Consider the following 20,185-nt stretch of genomic DNA (forward strand, 5'->3'; position numbering starts at 1 on the left):
TACAAAAAAAATGATTTTAATATTAACATCCCATGTACAAGAAACCCATACAATGACATGTAACAAAAAGAAAATCACGTAAAAACCATGTATATCCACATTCAACAAAAAAGTCTTAAATTAAAATAAATACATTTGTATGGCTTTACATCTGAGCTTATTAAACAGGGTACTCAGAGGGCACCGATGAGCTTTGACCACTGATGCCAATGGAGGAGCCGGCACATCCTACGTCGTGTTGGTACAGGGGGCACAAGCAGGACACTGGGGTAATGGGATGGTCCCTTCCCTCCATATAGAGAGGGGGGAAAACTAACCTTTGGGTCTGCAAAACCAGATCCTTCACAGGCTACAGAAATAATAAGCGGCAGCAACAGCCAAGCAGGGGCAACATGGGAGATTCTCTTGCCCCCTGTGTCTTTCTTCTGTACCTGCAGCCTGAAAAGCAAGAGAAGCCGAGACACCACCCTTGTGGGAAGCCGAGACACCACCCTTGTGGGGAGCCGAGACACCACCCTTGTGGGGAGCCGAGACACCACCTTTGTGGGAAGCCGAGACACCACCCTTGTGGGAAGCCGAGACACCACCCTTGTGTGAAGCCGAGACACCACAATTGTGGGAAGCTGAGACACCAACCTTGTGGGAAGCCGAGACACCACTCTTGTGGGAAGCCGAGACACCACTTGTGGGAAGCTGAGACACCACCCTTGTGGGAAGCCGAGACACCACTTGTGGGAAGCTGAGACACCACCCTTGTGGGAAGCTGAGACACCACTTGCGGGAAGCTGAGACACCACTTGTGGGAAGCTGAGACACCACTTGTGGGAAGCTGAGACACCACCCTTGTGGGAAGCTGAGACACCACTCTTGCAGGAAGCTGAATCACCACTTGTGGGAGGCTGAGACACCACTTGTGGGAAGCTGAGACACCACTTGTGGGAAGCTGAGACACCACTTGTGGGAAGCTGAGACACCACTTGTGAGAAGCTGAGACACCACTTGTGGGAAGCTGAGACACCACTTGTGGGAAGCTGAGACACCACTTGTGGGAAGCTGAGACACCACTTGTGAGAAATGGGGACAACACTTGTGGGAAGCTGAGACACCACTTGTGAGAAGCGGAGACACCACTCTTGTGGAAATGAGACACCACCCTGCTGTCTGCAAGGATCACTCAAGTTCTGATGACTCCATGGTCTATGGCAGACATGGAGAAGTAGTGCTACAGGTGGCAATGCCAACAGCCTATCATGGTAAACCTTCCCAGAATATCACCAATTATGTTACTGCAACTTACCAACTGCCTACATATGGAATAGGATCATAACCTCAGTTACAGAACCAACTCACAGCAAATCTAATACTAATCTAATACAGTAAAGTTGATCATACATGAGAAGATCTTCTTGTTTGGCAATGTTGCCATCAAGCAGATGATTCCATAAAGGCCCTTTGGACTATAACATCTCCAGCCTTATCCAGTCCTTTCCTAATGGTCTTTTTGGCCTTCCTGAATGAGCCCAATTACATATCCCATTGGGGAGGCAGTTGTTTTGGGCCCATAACCCAGCCAATAGGCTACAGGTCAAAAGTGTCAACAGCCAAAATCTATCCAAGCATGGCCAGCTTCCATTAAATAGTTTATCCATTTCCTCTACTTGTGTTGAGTTGGTTTCCACCTGTGCAGACTCAGAAACAATTGCTTTGTATTGCACTTTCCAGCCAAGCACATTTTATTAATGATATTAGGCAGAGGTTTTATTGCAACTACTAGCTGGAAGCTTGAAAACATGCAGGCTGAGGGTTGCCCCCGTACATTTCGTGGGTCAGCAAGGCACTTCCCAGCAACATTTATTATCTTATCAACTCCCAAGTTGTTCATGTTCAGAAGGTGAGGTGAGTTCTTTACCAGAGCAGCCTTCTAATACCCTTCATTACCCTATAGACTTCAAGAAGCTAAAAGTTGCAGAACTAAAAGTGCCTAATGCCTAAAATTTGATCTTCGCGAGATTCACAAGTCACAGTTGTGTTCTAGAATGCCCTTTAAACCCATAACACTAACCCTTTACATTACTCTTACAGCAAGTACAAGCACGTAAATCTTCCACACAGTTTTGGCACGGCCATGGCACACAAACCATATAAAAAAAAATGGCAACTAAAAACAAAAGACAGTGCCAGTCACGGGCACAGCTAAAGAAGAAGGGTTGCAGGGCAATGAGAAAAAAGTGCAAGCCCAAAATATGGATGCCAACCCTACAGCTCTCCTAAAATGCCCAGAAACCCGTGGCAGCTTTTGGCTGTCGGTGGGGCGCTGGCAGTTTGAGTTTAATAACTGCGGGGCAACTTCCCTGGGGCATTTGTAACATAAATCAGATACATGGCCTATGACCAATTTGGCTGTAAAACCAGGCCTGCCTCTAGGAACAGCAGATGATAGATGTAAAAAGGTCTCAGTTCTTAGGGGGGAGGTTAAAGGAAACACAGACAAGTGCAATAGGTGGGTGCTGCTATTATTCCGACCACATGTAAACAGAGACTGAGTCCACATTACCCTGTTGGGCGCAGAAGCAAATCTATGTTACTATTTTACATCCTATAGGGCCCTATCGATAAAAAGAATAAAATCCTAATTATTTAAGGCATTTAAGCTCTTCAGAAGTGACCCAGCAGAGGTGCTGCATGAACATGAACTCATTTGGGGCGTTTTTTGTTTTTGCTCAGAGTCGCAGGTTGGGATCGTATGGACCCACTATAGAGAATGGCACAGAGAATGAGCGTCAGCGTTACGGAAAGAATTCTCACCGTTGCAGAGACACTGAGCACTTACAGACTCACAAACTATCATACAAGACGTAACACTCCATGTAACTGACCGACTTTGTTTTTTTTTTTTTTTTCACCTGTAAACAAGAAACTGTAAAACGTCTGACCCAAATCCCGATTGCGGGGACGCTAAAACCCTGCTTTGATCCTGACGAGTTCTTCCATCAACCTGCTTCACAAGGACCTAACTAACTGCCATTCCTTCAGGCTGTGCGCACTCTTTGCCTTGTGCCTTACTGCTTTGACCAGCAGTGAACGTAACATAAAGAATAAATAACAATAAATAAAGAGTATTTGGTGGTAACGGTACACCCCTGCCGCCCCAATATGGCATTGTGGCTAAAGATCTCAAAGCGTGGAATTCATTCACAACAATATGTGGTGCAGCCCAATCGTCCAATGAACAAATGCGGCTTAAACAGATGATGTTACCAAGTGAAACCAGACAACTGAACCAGGTGTATCCCCTGAACAGCGAATCCATCCATTGTCTTAAATCCACTCGTCCCCTGGACCAGCTGAAACATGGCTTTGTACGGAATCTCCAGTCGGAAATCTTTGAGGCCCCGGAGTGGCTGCAATCTGCATAGCTCAATAGGAACCAGAACAGATGACAAAACATAAAATCTAATATAGAACCTTGATGGTATTTCCCTCTTCCCACGGATCAAATTCACGGTTTTGACCTTTAAACCCTCCCGTGCCGAAAGGGTCTACCAAGTGTCGCCTCTTGTTGGAGAAGGTAAGCAATGAAGGAAAGATGGATGTTCCTTTCATGCTCAGCCTGTTCCTTATGTAGCACAAGTAGCATCCAGGGTCCGTGTAGAAAGATCCTCAGGCTGGAGGGCCTATTTGCAGAAATGTACATGGTTTCATCCGACTCTCCCATCCCTCCAGCATCCCTACAACACAACACCCAGCAGCATCCACTTGAGCAAGTAGTGTCATTGTTGAGGGAAAGAAAAAAAAAAATCTTATTGGTCGAGCTCCTCTGACGTAGTGATCATATGACAAAAAAAGTGCCCTCAGTGACCTTATTGCCCCAATGACGATACCTGAAGTGTTTGGGAAAGAGAAAGAGACAATGAAATACCAGATATCCAGCTATAGAGAATACAGTGCTAAGGCCTCTTTGCAGCCATTTTGGTTCCCCCCCTCCCTTACGAAGTTACCACCGCCCCGTACTTACCGTGTCAGCACGGCATTAACAGGAATAAGTTCTGACTGAGACATTGTCTGCACGTGGGCTGGTGGAAGTGCTTCCTAAAATGAGATTTTATTATGTAAGTGTTAAAAAGAATATAATCACCTAAGGCAATAAACACTTTGTAGGAGTTTAAAAGGTAAGTTAACCTTTAAAATAAGTGAAAATGTAAAATGGAAGAGAATGCTATTCCAAGCACTTCACGGTTAGAAAATAAGGGAAATATATACTGTTAATATGAATTAATTTTGTTACCACAGCGCCACCTGCTGGTCAGATTCTGACCATGACCCAGTCGAGGAAGTTGTCAGGAAAGAGAAAGGAGCGGGGTCTGATGTTGTTTTGCTTGGGAAAGAAGTGAGCAAAGTTATCTGAGGTTTCTAATGTTTTTCGTAAGTAGAAGAACATCAGATCAGCCCTCTTTCTTTCTCCTGACAACTTCCTTGACTCGATTGTGGAAACTGGCCAGCAGGTGGCGCTGTTGTAACAGAATTCATTTTTGTTAACAGTACATTTTTCCCTTAATATCTTTGAATCTTAAAAAAAAAAACAAAGAAATGTAAATTGCAAACGTATTTTAGAACAGCAGTCTCATTAATTTTTCAATCACTTATTTTAAAGGTTTGCTTATCCTTTAAAGCTGTCTCAGCATTAATTGTTACACGATATCACAATTACATCTCAAATCTATAAAAGACATTGGAATTGTATACACTGCAGAAGAAGTGCTGATTGCAATCTTGATCCATGGGCAAGTGGGAAAACTACACCCCCAGAATGAATACTTAACCAACAGATAGTTTATATCATATTAAGTGGCCTATTAAAGAATCTCTCCAAACTGGAATATATATATCAGTAAATATTGCCCTTTTACATCCTTTCCCTTGAGCCGCCATTTAGTGATGGGCTGTGTGCTCCCTCAGAGATCAGCTGACAGGAAATAATGCAGCTCTGACTATAACAGGAAGTAGTGTGGGAGCAAAAGGCAGAACTCTGTCCATTCATTGGCTGATGGGGCCTAGCATGTATGTGTGCCTTGTTTGTGTGCACCGTGAATCCTATGACCCCAGGGGGCGGCACTTATTTCCTAAAATGGCAGTTTTCTATTTAGGATTACCCAGTAGCACATACTACTAAAATAGTATATTTATATGAAAATGGTTTATTTAGATGAAGCAGGGCTTTACATATGAGCTGGTTTATGTAGAGACCTACATTGTTTGGGGGTATAGTTTTCCTTTAATCAGGTAGAAGTTGGAATTATTTGCACAACAGGCACGGATCTTTTTCCAACCCCAACCATATGCGCAGAGCAGAACCAGATCCGGAGTATTACTAACTAACTGAACTAACTGCACCTTCCTGTCGCTCCCACCACTGCGGGGATTCTATACCATGTGGCTTGCCATATGTTTCTCTGAACTTTAATGACAAAGCAACATATGTGCAGAGCAACCCTGACTTCAGAACTGGACAGTGGCCTTTTAAGGTGATATCTAGGAAGCGCTGAATGGAAAATGAAACTAATTGCAGTTAAAAATCTGAGCTGGCAGTCATATATTGCCTGCGCCGCCTCTATGCCGCAGGCATAGAGGCGGGGCAGACAATATATGATTGACAGCTCAGATTTTTAAATCCATTTATAACAGATATGGATGATTTAATGTCCAAAATGTTAAAGGCATAAACGCAAACACTGTTCTGTTTCCTTGGCCGCAGAGTCAGCCGGCTGTTTCCTACCTTCAGACTGCATCTTACGGAGCTGTACGGCGGGTGAGGTAATGGAGGAGACGGCCGCTGTGCGGAAATTTGGCGGCAGCATTTCCGCTGAATCAGGACTGACTCCTCGCAGGTCCTTCTCACGGAACATCTTCCTCCAGGAAGGAGAGCGACTGAAAGTCTTGGCACTGTCCTGTAACGAGTTGAGACGTCATTATAGACGATAAGATGGAACTCCAAACAGGGTGACGGTTAGAGAATAAAAGAGTTCAAGCGGGCATGTAGGGGAGGCTTCTACCAGGTAGTATGTAGGGGAGGCTTCTACCAGCTAGTATGTAGGGGAGGCTTCTACCAGCTAGTATGTAGGGGAGGCTTCTACCAGCTAGTATGTAGGGGAGGCTTCTACCAGCTAGTATGTAGGGGAGGCTTCTACCAGCTAGTATGTAGGGGAGGCTTCTACCAGCTAGTATGTAGGGGAGGCTTCTACCAGCTAGTATGTAGGGGAGGCTTCTACCAGCTAGTATGTAGGGGAGGCTTCTACCAGCTAGTATGTAGGGGAGGCTTCTACCAGCTAGCATGTAGGGGAGGCTTCTACCAGCTAGTATATAGGGGAGGCTTCTACCAGCTAGTATGTAGGAGAGGCTTCTACCAGCTAGTATGTAGGGGAGGCTTCTACCAACTAGTATGTAGGGGAGGCTTCTACCAGCTAGCATGTAGGGGAGGCTTCTACCAGCTAGTATGTAGGGGAGGCTTCTACCAGCTAGTATGTAGGGGAGGCTTCTACCAGCTAGTATGTAGGGGAGGCTTCTACCAGCCAGTATGTAGGGGAGGCTTCTACCAGCTTGTATGTAGGGGAGGCTTCTACCAGCTAGCATGTGGGGGAGGCTTCTACCAGCTAGCATGTAGGGGAGGCTTCTACCAGCTAGCATGTAGGGGAGGCTTCTACCAGCTAGTATGTAGGGGAGGCTTCTACCAGCTAGTATGTAGGGGAGGCTTCTACCAACTAGTATGTAGGGAAAGTTTCTACCAGCTAGTATGGAGAAGATGCTTCTATCAGCTAATATGGAGGGGAAGAAAGTTCTAAGAGCTGCACCTAAAAATTAGCCTGATTGCTCCCTGTATGTATTGTACTTACCTCGTCCAACCTTCGTTCTGTCCCCATTGAAATTAAACTGCTGAACTCCTTTTCTAGAACTTGTCGAGCCTAGAAACCAAGCAATAAAACATCAGAGGTAGTTCACCTTTAGATTATCGTTAATGTGATTTAGACAGTGTCTTCATTTTTTTTAAAGAAATAATTCAGCTTTTGGTTCAGCAGCTCAAAACTTTGCAATTATCTAGTTGCTGTGGTCCAGCGTGCATTAGCAACGAGGCAGTACTTTCAATAAAAGACTGGACGATGAATAGGAAAGGGCATGAATAGAAAGATAAGCAATACAAAGTAACAAAACCAACACTGTAGCCTCACAGAGCTATAGGTGGATGCCATTTTCAAGGTTTACCCAGCAAGTCCAGTAGCTTTACTAATCCTAGACACTGTATTTTATGACCTGGATGAATAAAAACCCTTACAGACCTACTGCTACCTTTTAACTGAAGATTCTACAGTCAAATTCCCCCCAGTCTCAGCTGACCTGTGTGTTTTGTGTTGGGATCTGTAGTAACAACGCCAGGTCATTAAAGTCAAATGTGTCGTCCAATGCTATGAGAGCTCCATGTACACCACTTTCCTGGAGGTTGTTGGCATATTCCTTCAATCCAATGGCTTGCACCCAGCACATTACTCGCTCATTAGACCAAACCATCACATCTACATCGGGAAAAGAATAAGCAAATAAGCAGAGTGTGTAAGTGTTCATCCATATATCTTGTAAAGCACTATACGCCTTATACTCATCATTTATCTTCTCCACTGTGGCACCTCTAAACAAGCTGTATCTAACTTATATTAGGTCCAGTATTGCTGCTTAGCAGAGATGGGCCAACTGGCCATAGCATGGTTTGAAAATAACATTTTAAAATGATATTATTTTTTAATATGAATAAATCCAATGAACACAGAAGCCAAACGAGTGGAGTGGCCAGTCATGGCATCCTAGACTTGTATTCTAATCTAGCAAAAGTGAGTAGAGACTCTTAGATAAGTCGCCACCCTATTGTGTGCTTTGCTTGGGGATTCCCAGAATGCATTGTTACAATGCACACACAGCAGACACCAAGCAGCCAAAAATAGTGGGTCTTTGTGGCTGATTGCTTTTGTAGAAGACGTTTCACTGACTGCCCAAACACTTACCTTTCAGCTGGTTCTGACTCTCCTCTCTTCTCCTCTCCAGCTCCTTCCTGTCATAGTTCAGTCTCTTTAGGCACATTATACCATAGTGGAGGCTAACTCTGAAATGAAACAGACAAAATGAATGGAGGCACCATAAATACAAGAAGATGAACCAACTGCCCATGGATTCTAAAGATTCCATTTGTTTGGTGTGCCTGTGTCTTTCTTTAGAGTCCATGAGGAATCTCATCAAATGCACAGGCAATTTCACTATGTATTTACCTGTGAAAACTATCCACCATTTTGAGTTGTCCTCGCAACTCCTTTTTATTCAAGTGGTCTAACATTCTTGCATCAACCAATGATTCCATGAAATAGCTACGGTACTGGGGCAAACCGAGACTTGGCAGCCAGTCGTTGCCCACCCATTCGTGGTTCATGTCACCATACGCCAGAATCTGAAGGAAAAACACCAAATTAATAAAGGTAACTTTTATGCACTCACTCTCCCACAGAACCAAAATATTCTCCTGTCTTGAAATAGCCTCTCCTCCTGCCCCTAGCCTCTAAAGTAGCCTCTAAACTCCTGGAACGTCTTGTCTTTTCTCGTGTAACTAACTTCCTCTGCACCCATAATCTGCTGGACCCTATGCAGTCTGGTTTTCGGCCTGCGCACTCCACTGAGACGGCCTTATGTAGAGTGGCAAATGATCTCCAGACTGCCAAGGCCAAAGGACGCTACTCGGTCCTCATTCTCCTAGACCTTTCCTCTGCTTTTGATACTGTCGACCATTCTATTCTTATGCAAATTCTCCATTCTCTGGGTATCCGGGATCAAGCAGCATCCTGGTTCTCTTCCTATCTCTCTAACCGCTCCTTCTCTGTCGCTCTTACTACCAAATCCTCTACCCCGGTTCCGCTTAGTGTGGGGGTGCCTCAGGGCTCTGTGCTTGGTCCCCTGCTGTTCTCCCTGTACACTCTCTCTCTAGGAGACCTTATTTCTTCTTTTGGTCTTAAATACCACCTATACGCAGATGACATCCAGATATATTTAGACACCCCTGCACTAACTGCTGATGTCCAAACCCAGATTGGTAACTGCCTCCTGGCTATCTCCTCCTGGATGAACCGACGCCAGCTCAAACTTAACCTAGCTAAAACAGAGCTCATGGTCTTCCCGCCCAAACCTGGCCCTTCTCCTCCTTTCACCATTAATATTGATGGCATGACCATCAACCCTGTAAATTCTGCACGCTGCCTTGGGGTTATCTTTGACCAGTCACTCTCCTTCTCTAACCATATTAATAACACTGCCAAAACCTGCCGCTTTTTCCTCCGCAATATTGCCAAGATACGCCCCTTTCTTTCACAAGCAACAGCTAAAACACTAATCCATGCCCTTATCCTTTCCCGCTTAGATTACTGCAATCTCCTACTAACCGGCCTCCCAGACTCCCACCTCTCTCCCCTGCAATCAATCTTAAACTCTGCTGCCAGGATCCTCCTGCTCTCTCCTAAGAGGGATCCTGCTCAGCCGCAATTAAGCTCACTAGCATGGCTGCCTGTCAAGCAAAGGATAGCTTACAAAATCCTTCTGCTGACATTCAAAGCCCTTCACTTCTCTGCTCCTCACTACATTTCTTCACTGGTCTCCCTACATGTTCCTGGTCGTCTCCTCCGCTCCTCTCAGAGCCTCTGTCTGTTTACACCATCCACACCCACTGCGCTCTCTCGTCTTAAACCTTTCTATCTCGCTGCTCCTTACCTCTGGAACTCTATCCCTGAATCCCTCCGTAGGGAAAACTCACCCACTCTCTTTAAGAAAAAACTCAGCTGTTACCTTCTGGAGCACTAAAACACTATTTTGCCTAGTCCTGCGCTTAAGGGCAAATGCCCATACCTGATGCACTCTTACCTTCCAATTTGTGCCTGTATGTTACCCAACCACTCAGATTGTAAGCTCTACGGGGCAGGGACCTCCTTCCTACTGTCTCATACCACATGGCACTTATATATATATGTATTTATTGTATTTATTTATTATATCACTTGTCCTCCCTGTGTGTAATTGTGTATATTGTAAGACTGTACAGCGCTGCGTACCCTTGTGGCGCTTTATAAATAAAGTTATACATACATACATACATACATACATACATATAATCCAAAGTTAAAAGAAAGTCTTAAATTACTCTAAAGAGCCCCCAGAATAACATATCTTTCTCTCTGCATGAAAGATTTATTTTGTTTTTTTATTACAAGCAGCTAAACTGAAGTTCTTTTACTGACTTCCGTCTCTCCTGCTGACTATGAAGACCTCAAAGAGGTGCGCACTGTGCATGCTCACTGCCTCTGTGCCATTTAAAATTAATCAGGCATGTGCAGTAGGCAACTCTTTGAGGTCTTCATAGTGGGAGAGAAAAGGAGGGCTCAGAAAGCAAAAGGGGGTGCCTGCTGTTCAGCTGCTTGTAATAGACCAGTGATCCCCAACCCGTGGCTCAGGGGCAACATGTTGCTCCCCAACCCCTTGGATGTTGCTCTCAGTGCCCCCAAACCAGGGAGTTATTTTTGAATTCCTGACTTGGGGGCAAGTTTTGGTTGAATAAAAACAAGATTTCCTACCAAATAAAGCCCCTGTAAGCTGATAGTGTGCATAGAGGCGGCCTAATAGCCAATCTTAGCCCTTATTTGGCTCCTCCATGAACTTTTATGGTGCTTTTGTTGCTCTCCAAGTCTTTTTACTTTTGACTGTGGGTCACGAGTAAGAAAGGTTGGGGACCTCTGTAATAGACAAACAATAACTCTGCGTGCAGGGAGAAAGGTATGTTATTCTGGGTGCTGCTGCAGGGCCGGAACTATGGGTAGGCAGAAGAGGCAGCTGCCTAGGGCGCAATGATTAGGGGGCGCCAGGCAGAAGCCTCTGCTGCCTACCCCTAGTTCCCCTACTTTGCCATTCCCCCGCCGCTAATGACAAGCGGCAGGGGCAATGACCCACGGCATCGCACCCCCCCCCCGAACTGCGCATGTGCGCCAACGGAGGGGGCGGGGCGGGCCAGGTGGCCGACCAGGTTGCCTAGGGCGCCCGGACGGCTTGGCCCGCCCCTGGGTTGCTGAGAGTAATTTTAGAGATTTAAAAAAAATGTTTACTTATTCTTTAAAGTAAATTAAACAAAAGACAGTTTTATTTCTTCAAGAAGGAACACCTGATTGAACCATTATGCTCATTGGCACAATGGCCATAGGTGGAGCCAAATCACTTGGCTATATTATTATCATCCCATAACAAATACAGAACCAATACAGCACCTCTAGAAGCAAATGCTGGTTGTGCTAATAAATAAATAAATGAACAAAGGCACTCCTGGTGATAAGCCTACCTGTTCCCAGCTGATTTCCTTAGTCTCCTGGCAGTGGTTAAATTAAGAAGGATAAAGAAGAAAGATTCAGAGTTAAGCTGTTAGTCGCACAAGTAGCAAGATTATGTGCACAGAAGCAGAACGTGCTAAAGTATCAAGCAAAGGAAAATGAATCCAAGACATAATGTGAAATCACAGACAAGAAAGTAAAGGTACTTAGGACAAGTAACACCAATCAATTTGACATACTGGTTGTTCCTATCTAATACTTATATAAATGTGCAGCAAAGTGTCTCCTTGTTAGCAACTTTACATGAATTTAAACCGAAATACCTTACTGGGTGTTTTTTTATCAGTCAAACCTATAGCAGATAATTGTGAACCAAGTTGCCTTCTTTCTTATATGTTACTTAAACCGAACAAAGCAAAAACATCATATATCATAAATGTGTGATTATAGATATAGATAAAAGGCAATACGAGGAGGGGCCCCTCCCTAGCAATCCATGGGCTCACTAATCAGAAGCAATATATTATTTCAACACAACATACATATAACTTTTACTATATACCATACATATGGTCAAATTTTGTGAGATTCAATTGTTTTATACTCATTGATTTTTATTGCTCTTAATTGTGGTATATAGTGAAAGGCATATGTATGTTATATTGAAATAATATATTGCTTATGATTAATTAGTCAACTGATTGTGAGGGGCCCCTCCTCTCATTGGCATTAGCTTTGTTTTTAGGGGGGAGTTAGTATCTATGCTGGCATGGATGAAAATAAATTTTGCCTTTTATCTATATCTATGACCGCACATTTATTAGTATAATATCATACTGGGATAAGCTCTTGAGTGTTTTTGCTTTGTTTGGTTTATACTAGGGATGCACCAAATTCCGGATTCGGCTTTTTTTAAGGATTCGGTCTTGGCCGGATCTGCGGTCCCAGCCGAACCGAATCTGAATTCGGCCAAATCCTTCTGGGTAGGTTCGGTGCACCCCTACTTTATACTGAACATGAACTTACACGATTCTATTAAAAACCCAGGAAAAGTCGTCTACGTACTGGTTTAGTGGTTGCTGTCAGGGTCTCCATCTCTTCGTGGGTCATCCACACATTACCTGTCGACTGGACAGAAGACATAATAGAACAGTGATCAAGGGGCAAATCAAGATAAAGCATGAAACAAAAATAAAACCAGTAATGTGAATAATAAAGAACTGGGCCTGACAAGCGTGGCCAATGACTGCTAGGAATATTAGAATGTCAGCCATGTTGGACAAACCATGGCATAACATGCCATTAGCTGCTCCTTTGCTTCATGTGCTACATAAAGTGCTGTGAGCGCTCACCGTACGTGAGGTGGCCGGTGCGGAGGGACTAGTGAGCGATACCATCTCCTGGATAGCAAGGCGCAGTTTCAGCCGATGGAGGGGGTTGCTGATGCCAATCTCCCGCTGGATTTCTGTATCAGAAAGGTTGGCCATGATAGCTCCACTTTTTACGTTAGCACGGCAAGCTGCTACATACCAGGCGGGCATGCCTACCCATAGCTGGGAGATAAGATGACGAGAAACAAGTTTATTGACTGTGACAACGACGTAGGAAAGGACTAACTGAAGACAAGATAACTTTTCTTACCTCCAACCATGAAACAACAGTGGGTCCATCCCAGGCAGCGAAAGGAAGTCCCTGCCGGCAGGCTTCTTCCAGCAGTTCATGCCTGTAAGGCAAACATAAGAGAAACACCATCAGGGGCAGCCAAACCACCTCCATTGCTCTACACCACCAAGTCTAGGAGACACAATGTTCATCAAAAATACAAAGATTTTAGAGCCTTCCAGTTCCAAAAACAGCACCTCCACCGAACAGTTTCCAGTGGCAATACCGGTCACTTGTGGTTCTTTGGGCTCCAGTGGTTGAAAAAGATTTGGTTATAATGATGGTTCCCAACATGGAGACCATAAGCCTGAATGAATGCTGTAAGCACAATAATATTAATTACAGGCATCATTAGAGTGGCATAAATCTGTATCTTAAAGATTCAATAACCATAGTCCAAGTTATATATGACAGATCTGGACTGGGATTCAAAACAGGCCCTGACATTTCAAATACACAGAGGCCCAAACAGCCCCCCCCCCCCCCAGCCCAATAAATAGTGAGTGTCTATGGCATCTTACAGCAGCCCCTCTGGCATTTGCCTGAACCCACAGATTGCCAGTCTGGGCCTGATGACAATTCTCTTGATAACCATGTAAAACTGTCATTTTACAGGGAAAAACTCATGACCAATTAAGTTCTTCGGGCGCCTTGCGTTCCCACAGCAGGTTATGAAAAAGGGAAAACGAGCGGCGCAAGATGGCACGACAAGTAATGCTGTGACTCACTGCTGCAATTCACACCTGGGCGCTGATGCATATATATATCAGGCCGGATGCGTCTTTGTCAGAAAACACAAGACCTGTTAGATATTTACAGGGGAAGTGTAATTTAATATTAACTCTATCCATGCTGGTCCTACTGACCAATCTAGGGGCTAATGGGGTGTTTGTTGCACTGCAGGCTGGTACATACTCTGAAATGTTACAGGTAACGGAACTCTGTAATTACCATCAGGCTGGACCTGGCTGTTCCAGTGTTCCCTTAGTATTTGTAAATACTGTTATGGGAAAACAGGTTTTTTTTTTCAAAATTATGAGGACTGCTCTGGCAGAATTCTGAGATTTTTAAAAGAGCAAACAGTTTTTTTTATATTTAATTTTGAAATCTGACATAATGCTAGCTACGTTCTTACTTTCCCAGGTGCCTGCAGCCATGTGACTTGTGCTAGTGGTACCTAGACATAAGAATAGCACCCTGGCTGGAGAAACCCCTTTATATGCGGCTTAGGTCGTACTGACCATACCCTGAGTAGGAGAAACAATAGGTTAGCTGAAAGCAGTTCTAATGTGTAGCGCTGGCTCCTTCTGAAAGCTCAGACTCAGCCACACTTTACTGCTGCGCTGCAAGTTGGAGTGATATCCCCCCCCTCCCAGCAACCGATCAGCAGAACAATGGGAAGGGAGCAAGATAGCAGCTCCCAGTAGGTATCAAATAGCACTCAATAGTAAGAAATCCAAGTCCGGCTTGTGACTCCTCCAGTTCCATGGGAGTAGGAGAAACAATAGGTTAGCTGAAAGCAGTTCTAATGTGTAGCACTGGCTCCTTCTGAAAGCTCAGACTCAGGCACACTTTACTGCTGTGCTGCAAGTTGGAGTGATATCCCCCCCCTCACCCCCAGCAGCCGATCAGCAGAACAATGGGAAGGGAGCAAGATAGCAGCTCCCAGTAGGTATCAGAATAGCACTCAATAGTAAGAAATCCAAGTCCGGCTTGGGACTCCTCCAGTTACATGGGAGTAGGAGAAACAATAGGTTAGCTGAAAGCAGTTCTAATGTGTAGCGCTGGCTGAAAGCTCAGACTCAGGCACAATGCACTGAGATGGCGCCTACACACCAATATTACAGCTACAGATATATTTGTTGGTTCAAGAATAAAATGTTAAATGGCAGAGTGAATTATTTGCTATGTAAACAGTGTAATTTAGAAATAAAAAGTACTGCATAAAAATGAATAGGATGCTAAGGTCTTTGTTGATACCATGAGCTTATAATGATGCCACATAATGAAAGGTGCAATTTACCAAAACAGACACTATTTTGTGTCCGAATTTGTTTTTTGTCCATTACCATTTAAGTTTCCCTCCCACCATGACATTATACAGAATGATTCAGACATTAAGCTCTAGCAATTCTGTTGTTACATAGCTAACTTACTTCTTCTTGTTCCTGCGATCTTTATCCACAGGTCCGCCCAATTTGGACAGACCCATAGGGTCAGCTGGGGAGGTCTCCTCTGAGGGGGTTCCGGCTGGCAGAGAGCAAGAAAAAAAAGAAGTTTAGTTTGGCTGTTCAGTCAATACCTAACTGAATAAGTTCAATGGAACCATTGTGATTGGATGTCTGTGACTGTACTACCATCAAGGGTTTAAATACCGGGGAATTCCCTACCAGTTACTTGAACTGAAGAAGCCACTCGGATGAGTGGTGAAACGTTTTCAAGGAAAACATTTCGAAAAGTCCAGTTCTTTAGACTTAATTCTACTAGATACTGTATATCATGGCCTGGATGAATGAGAATCTTCATAGAAGTTCATTTGGTTTCCCCAAAGTTACAACACAACCTGATTATAGCAGAGTTTATCATCTGTTCATTGTCCATGAATTAGTAAAATATAAGTAAGTAGCTGATATTATGTGCAGAATATCCCTTCTCTATATATTTTACTTTCTGCTTATGAATGGGAGCTGCCACAGACGTGTTTAAGAGCAACAGTTAGGGAACGGACAACCAACCTGCAGCCCTACAGGAGTTTCTGAATTACATCTCCCAGAATCCCACAGGTCTGCAGGTTGGAATTCCCGGATCATTTGATTATATAATGATGGAGATGTTCTTATGTATATGGAGAATACCGCCAATGAGGCAAGCAATAAGTCATGATATAAAATTCTGATATAGTCAAGAATGTTCTGCGCTTTGCAATGACACATTATGTGTATGTTTAGGCCTATAGAAGCCTTCAGTTCAGTTAGAAAACCCTGTACTCACCAGCGGAAGAGGATTCACGGCCCATCTGTCCCATGCGCCCCTTTTCCTTTTTGCCAAACAGGCGTCCAATGGAGGACTTGATGCTCTTCTTTTTAGCAGCCTTATGTAGAGAATCTTGGCTGGTACTGTTTGTCCCTCCCAGACCATCTGCTGCCAAGCTGAGGGAAACAGGGAAATTTGATTGCTGCTGTTCACAAATGCATCATTACATAGACTTTCTATGTTCTACCCCCAGAATATGACATCAATGGCCACAGCCTTACAGCTAAGCAATGTGCCAGTCTGCTTTACTGTGAGAGGTCTGTAACACATGACTAGTAATGGCAAGTCGGCACTTGGAGAATATAAGAATAAAGGCAAAATAAAAGACGTTAGCAACATCTTTATATAAGTACAGGCAAGCCCTGCAACAGGAAAATCATATGTAAACACAAAATGAGTGTGGCTTTATTATACCTGGCCCGTTGATCTCTTCCATCCTCCAGCGAGCTGGCTTGGAGAGCCAGAGCCTGTGTCATTCTTTCCAACCTCACTGCCCGTGGAGTAAGTGGAGCGGTGGTCTCACATTGCATTAATGCCTTTTCATCACGACTGTCCTCTTTTGGAAGGTGATTCTGCACAAAATACAGCAAAAATATTTAATAATATCAAATCTTGGACCTCGGTGCTGCAAGGCAGCAGTGATAACCATTGCGCCTCTGTGCCGCCCTATTCAAATACAATTCTGAACAACTCAAAAAGCACTGCAGCTCACTGGTAGTTTGCATTTAAATGAATATATACTATCTTTACATTTGTCTGTATGGGAATATTGTATTCCTTTTGTTGTATGTGCATAACAATAAATTGCTAGTAATCCTGGCACATTACACAGAACCCGCTTGTTAAAGGGGAAGGCCTCCCAAACACAATTTAAGCCTTTGGAAAAGTACATCAATTAAAAAATATGCAACCAGTCCATGTTTTTAATGTAATAATCTGGTTTGGAACAGTTCCCTAAGCCCCGCCCCCTGTTCCCCTGCTGATCCGGCTGACTACTTTGTGACTCAAATAAAATGTAACAGTAGTCGCCTGCCTTCAGCCTTCAGCCTGCATCCTCCCAATCCCACAATTCCCTGCACACGTGATGTCAATAAGGAAAGGAACATCCCAGTGCAATGCATTGTGGGTTATGTAGTTCCTGCATGCTGTCTGTAAGCTGTGGAGAAGTTGTTACAATTTGTAACATGAGTGTTTTAGTCCCTTTTTCCCTGCCAAGATGAGAAAGAGAAGAACTGTTTTGCAGCTTGATGTCAGCATATAAAATTTTATTTATTTATACTTTTAAAGAAACATCCTACAGTGGTATCCTACAGAGGTATATTAGGGGTTTCTGTCTTGTACGGAGCTCTTTGACACATTTCGATTCGGAAGCAGGAGTTCCCCTTTAACATGCATTTCATAGTATGAACACTAGAGGGACAAATCTTGAAGTTTAATTCTGATAAAGCAAGTTCTAATCAGCACATTCTATGCACTGCCTATTACCAAATTTAGGGTACGGCAGAGATGACCTGGGCCCAAGGCATCAGGGAACCCTTAAGGAAATATAAATGAAAGCACAAAGACATATTATATTGTGTAAAAAATATATAACTCTTGGGTATTAAGTCTTTTTACCTGTAGGAACCTCAACAAGCAGCACAGCAACTATAGCTCAACACCAGTTGGTTGGCCTCCCATGTCTAATTTAAGCAGATTTTTCCCACCTGGGATGTGGGTCCCAGCCTTTATGCATTACCAGGCTTGACCAACCAAATCTGATCTGCCGATGCTTCACACATGTAAAGCACTGGCAAATGCAAAATAATGTGGGTCATGGTTCCCTCCAACTTCTGTTGAGATGCACTTGTGTAAAGGCCACTGGGTATCTCCCCCACAATGGAAGACAAACAAATTTTAGTAACATCTGCGTTGAAAGGAACTTACAAATTTGTCTCCTTCTCTGGCAGGGCTGTGTGGCGTGATGCGCGGGGTGGAATGCCCACTGCTGGGTGGTGAGGGACTGGCTAGAGTTGATGTGGTGACGGAGGTGGGGATGGAACTGGCAGAACGGTAGCGTCCCAGTGATCCGTCCAGAGTGCCGCTGGTCACTCGACTCTCTATTTCTTCAGCCCGCAACTCTGTTGTCTCCTTTTCCTCTTGGATTAACCTGCCAGGAGCACAGGGTGTAAATAAGGGAAATATGGACAGGCTGCGAGGACAGGCTGCAATGGAAGGAGAGTTTTCTTACTTTATCTCTTTGTTAATGGCTTCAAGCTGCTCCTGTAACATGATCGCGAGCGTCTGTACATCTGTCTGACCACTGGGAGACAGCAGGTCCGCTGAGCTGAAAATAGTGTCTCTGTCATCTTCATCAGAGCCATCCAAGTCAGCTTCAAAGGCTTGGGCCACATTAGCCAACACGTTGGCCTGCTGGGCACGCTCCCAGTCCTGCTCATCCAGTGTCCGAGTCTAATAAAAGAGAACGGAGAGAAGGAAGAAGGGAAGAGTTAAACAAATAGAACCATGATTCAGGGAAGGTCTCATTTCATGACAATGCAGTTGGCACTTTTACTGTAAGATGTAATTGCCAAGGAAAGGGAATGACCAGGGCTGCACATTAAACCTAAACAACAAGGTTAAAATAAACAAGTGGCATTTGTTATAACACTGCAAACCAAACTAATGCTGGCCTGAAACTGGCCAGATCTCAATTGGGCGGGTTTGATTTTTCCATCGGATCAGGGACTGTATCGGCTCGTTGATTTGGTCCCCAAACAGACGGCACCTATGCCTGCCATTTTAATTAGATTGTTTGGCCCAATATCGCCCACCCGTAGGATCGTGTATGGCCACCTTATGCTTTAACAAGATCCAGCATAGTGCAATTTAGCCCAAAAAGTGCACAAGGCCTTGTGCCAGGGCAACATATTTCATTTTGTATGCAAGGAAACGGGCAAAATGATGAAGAGCACATAGGCACACCAGCTCGAGGCACTGAGGGGGCCCAGTGCTCTCAAAGAACTAAACCGCTGTATAACTAATATATTTCCTGCAAAATAACAACCCTCCTAATCTTAGGATGGAAATGCTTTATTATCTAATGTTTCAGTGATGCACAGGTCCCCTCTGTCAGGATAGAAGGAGAAGGCAACGCTAGCCTCTGTATCATACGGAGATACTTACATGATACATAGAAAGGTACTTACATGGGATGGAATCCAGGCAATAGCAGCAAAAGAAAAGAAAAGCAAGGTAGGAGAAACTTATTTAGCTCTTTGAACTGAATTTACAGATTCTCTTCCTATGCCATCACAGTCTATTATAAACAATGTTATTTTGGTGTAGAAAGAGTCTAAGCTAACATTGCCAGTATGACTAAGCAAGCCCAGGCACCATTATTGCATATTAACAGCACCACACACTGGTATCTGTAACAAAGTGCCCCACTGTCTGTCTGTGGATTATAAAAACAGATCAGCCCCAACCCCTGTGTTATTCTATAAAACTCTCAGTATTAATAGAGCCAACATGGGTCCCTGTATTGTTGCATTTAACATCAAAGTTCCCTTTTATTACTGCAAACATCTAACATAGATCTCTTTGTTGCTGTATCCAACCGTCACAGCTGACATTCCTTTATCTAACCATCATAGCATCATAACCCTTTAACCAACCACTGCAGTCCCTATGTTACTGTAGCCAACCAACATAGCCCCCATATTACTGTATCCAACCCTCTCAGACCCTGTGTTTTTGCATCAGAACCCATATGTTTTATATGTTCATATATCTTTTTTACTGCAAACAATTCACAAATAATGCATTAACTCTAGAAACAAGTTTAAGAACAAATGTAAAACATATCAATGAAACAGATGCATTAAATGGCTATCACAGTTTAGGGCATTTTTGTAAAACCCCCTTTCCCCTTACATCCCGTTATCCAATCTTCTGCTGATATTTAGCCTGTCCCTGTAAAATCACCCAATTCTACCCACACTGCAAAATTTTTTAAAGTGACTAGATAAGCAGGTTATGTACAGCTTAGTAGCAATTTATACATTGCAAGTGTCTACATAAATAATAAAGGAGTGATAATTTTCCCGGTCTATCTCCTA

General features: G+C 43.8%; 1 protein-coding gene across 4 annotated transcripts in view; it reads right to left on the reverse strand.

Moving 5' to 3' along the window:
- Positions 1-20,185, reverse strand: part of ppfia3 (protein tyrosine phosphatase, receptor type, f polypeptide (PTPRF), interacting protein (liprin), alpha 3) — a 91,231-nt gene continuing 71,046 nt past the window's right edge. For 2 of the 4 annotated variants that reach the window (XM_012967553.2, XM_012967550.2), the window contains 16 exons: positions 18,316-18,536; positions 18,012-18,234; positions 16,500-16,657; positions 16,044-16,201; positions 15,209-15,302; positions 13,032-13,113; positions 12,743-12,943; positions 12,456-12,518; positions 11,402-11,428; positions 8,307-8,482; positions 8,046-8,143; positions 7,387-7,562; positions 6,888-6,956; positions 5,774-5,945; positions 4,016-4,089; positions 1-3,881 (listed from right to left, as the gene is read on the reverse strand). In XM_012967553.2, coding sequence (XP_012823007.1) covers positions 4,031-4,089; positions 5,774-5,945; positions 6,888-6,956; positions 7,387-7,562; positions 8,046-8,143; positions 8,307-8,482; positions 11,402-11,428; positions 12,456-12,518; positions 12,743-12,943; positions 13,032-13,113; positions 15,209-15,302; positions 16,044-16,201; positions 16,500-16,657; positions 18,012-18,234; positions 18,316-18,536 — 1,977 coding nt within the window. In that variant the 3' untranslated portion in view covers positions 1-3,881; positions 4,016-4,030. The remainder of the gene's footprint in view (positions 3,882-4,015; positions 4,090-5,773; positions 5,946-6,887; positions 6,957-7,386; positions 7,563-8,045; positions 8,144-8,306; positions 8,483-11,401; positions 11,429-12,455; positions 12,519-12,742; positions 12,944-13,031; positions 13,114-15,208; positions 15,303-16,043; positions 16,202-16,499; positions 16,658-18,011; positions 18,235-18,315; positions 18,537-20,185) is intronic. The other 2 variants (XM_012967551.2, XM_012967552.2) reach the window with 2 other exon arrangements.

Source organism: Xenopus tropicalis, chromosome 7, assembly GCF_000004195.4.
Source record: "Xenopus tropicalis strain Nigerian chromosome 7, UCB_Xtro_10.0, whole genome shotgun sequence".
In the NCBI taxonomy this organism is placed as follows: domain Eukaryota; kingdom Metazoa; phylum Chordata; class Amphibia; order Anura; family Pipidae; genus Xenopus; species Xenopus tropicalis.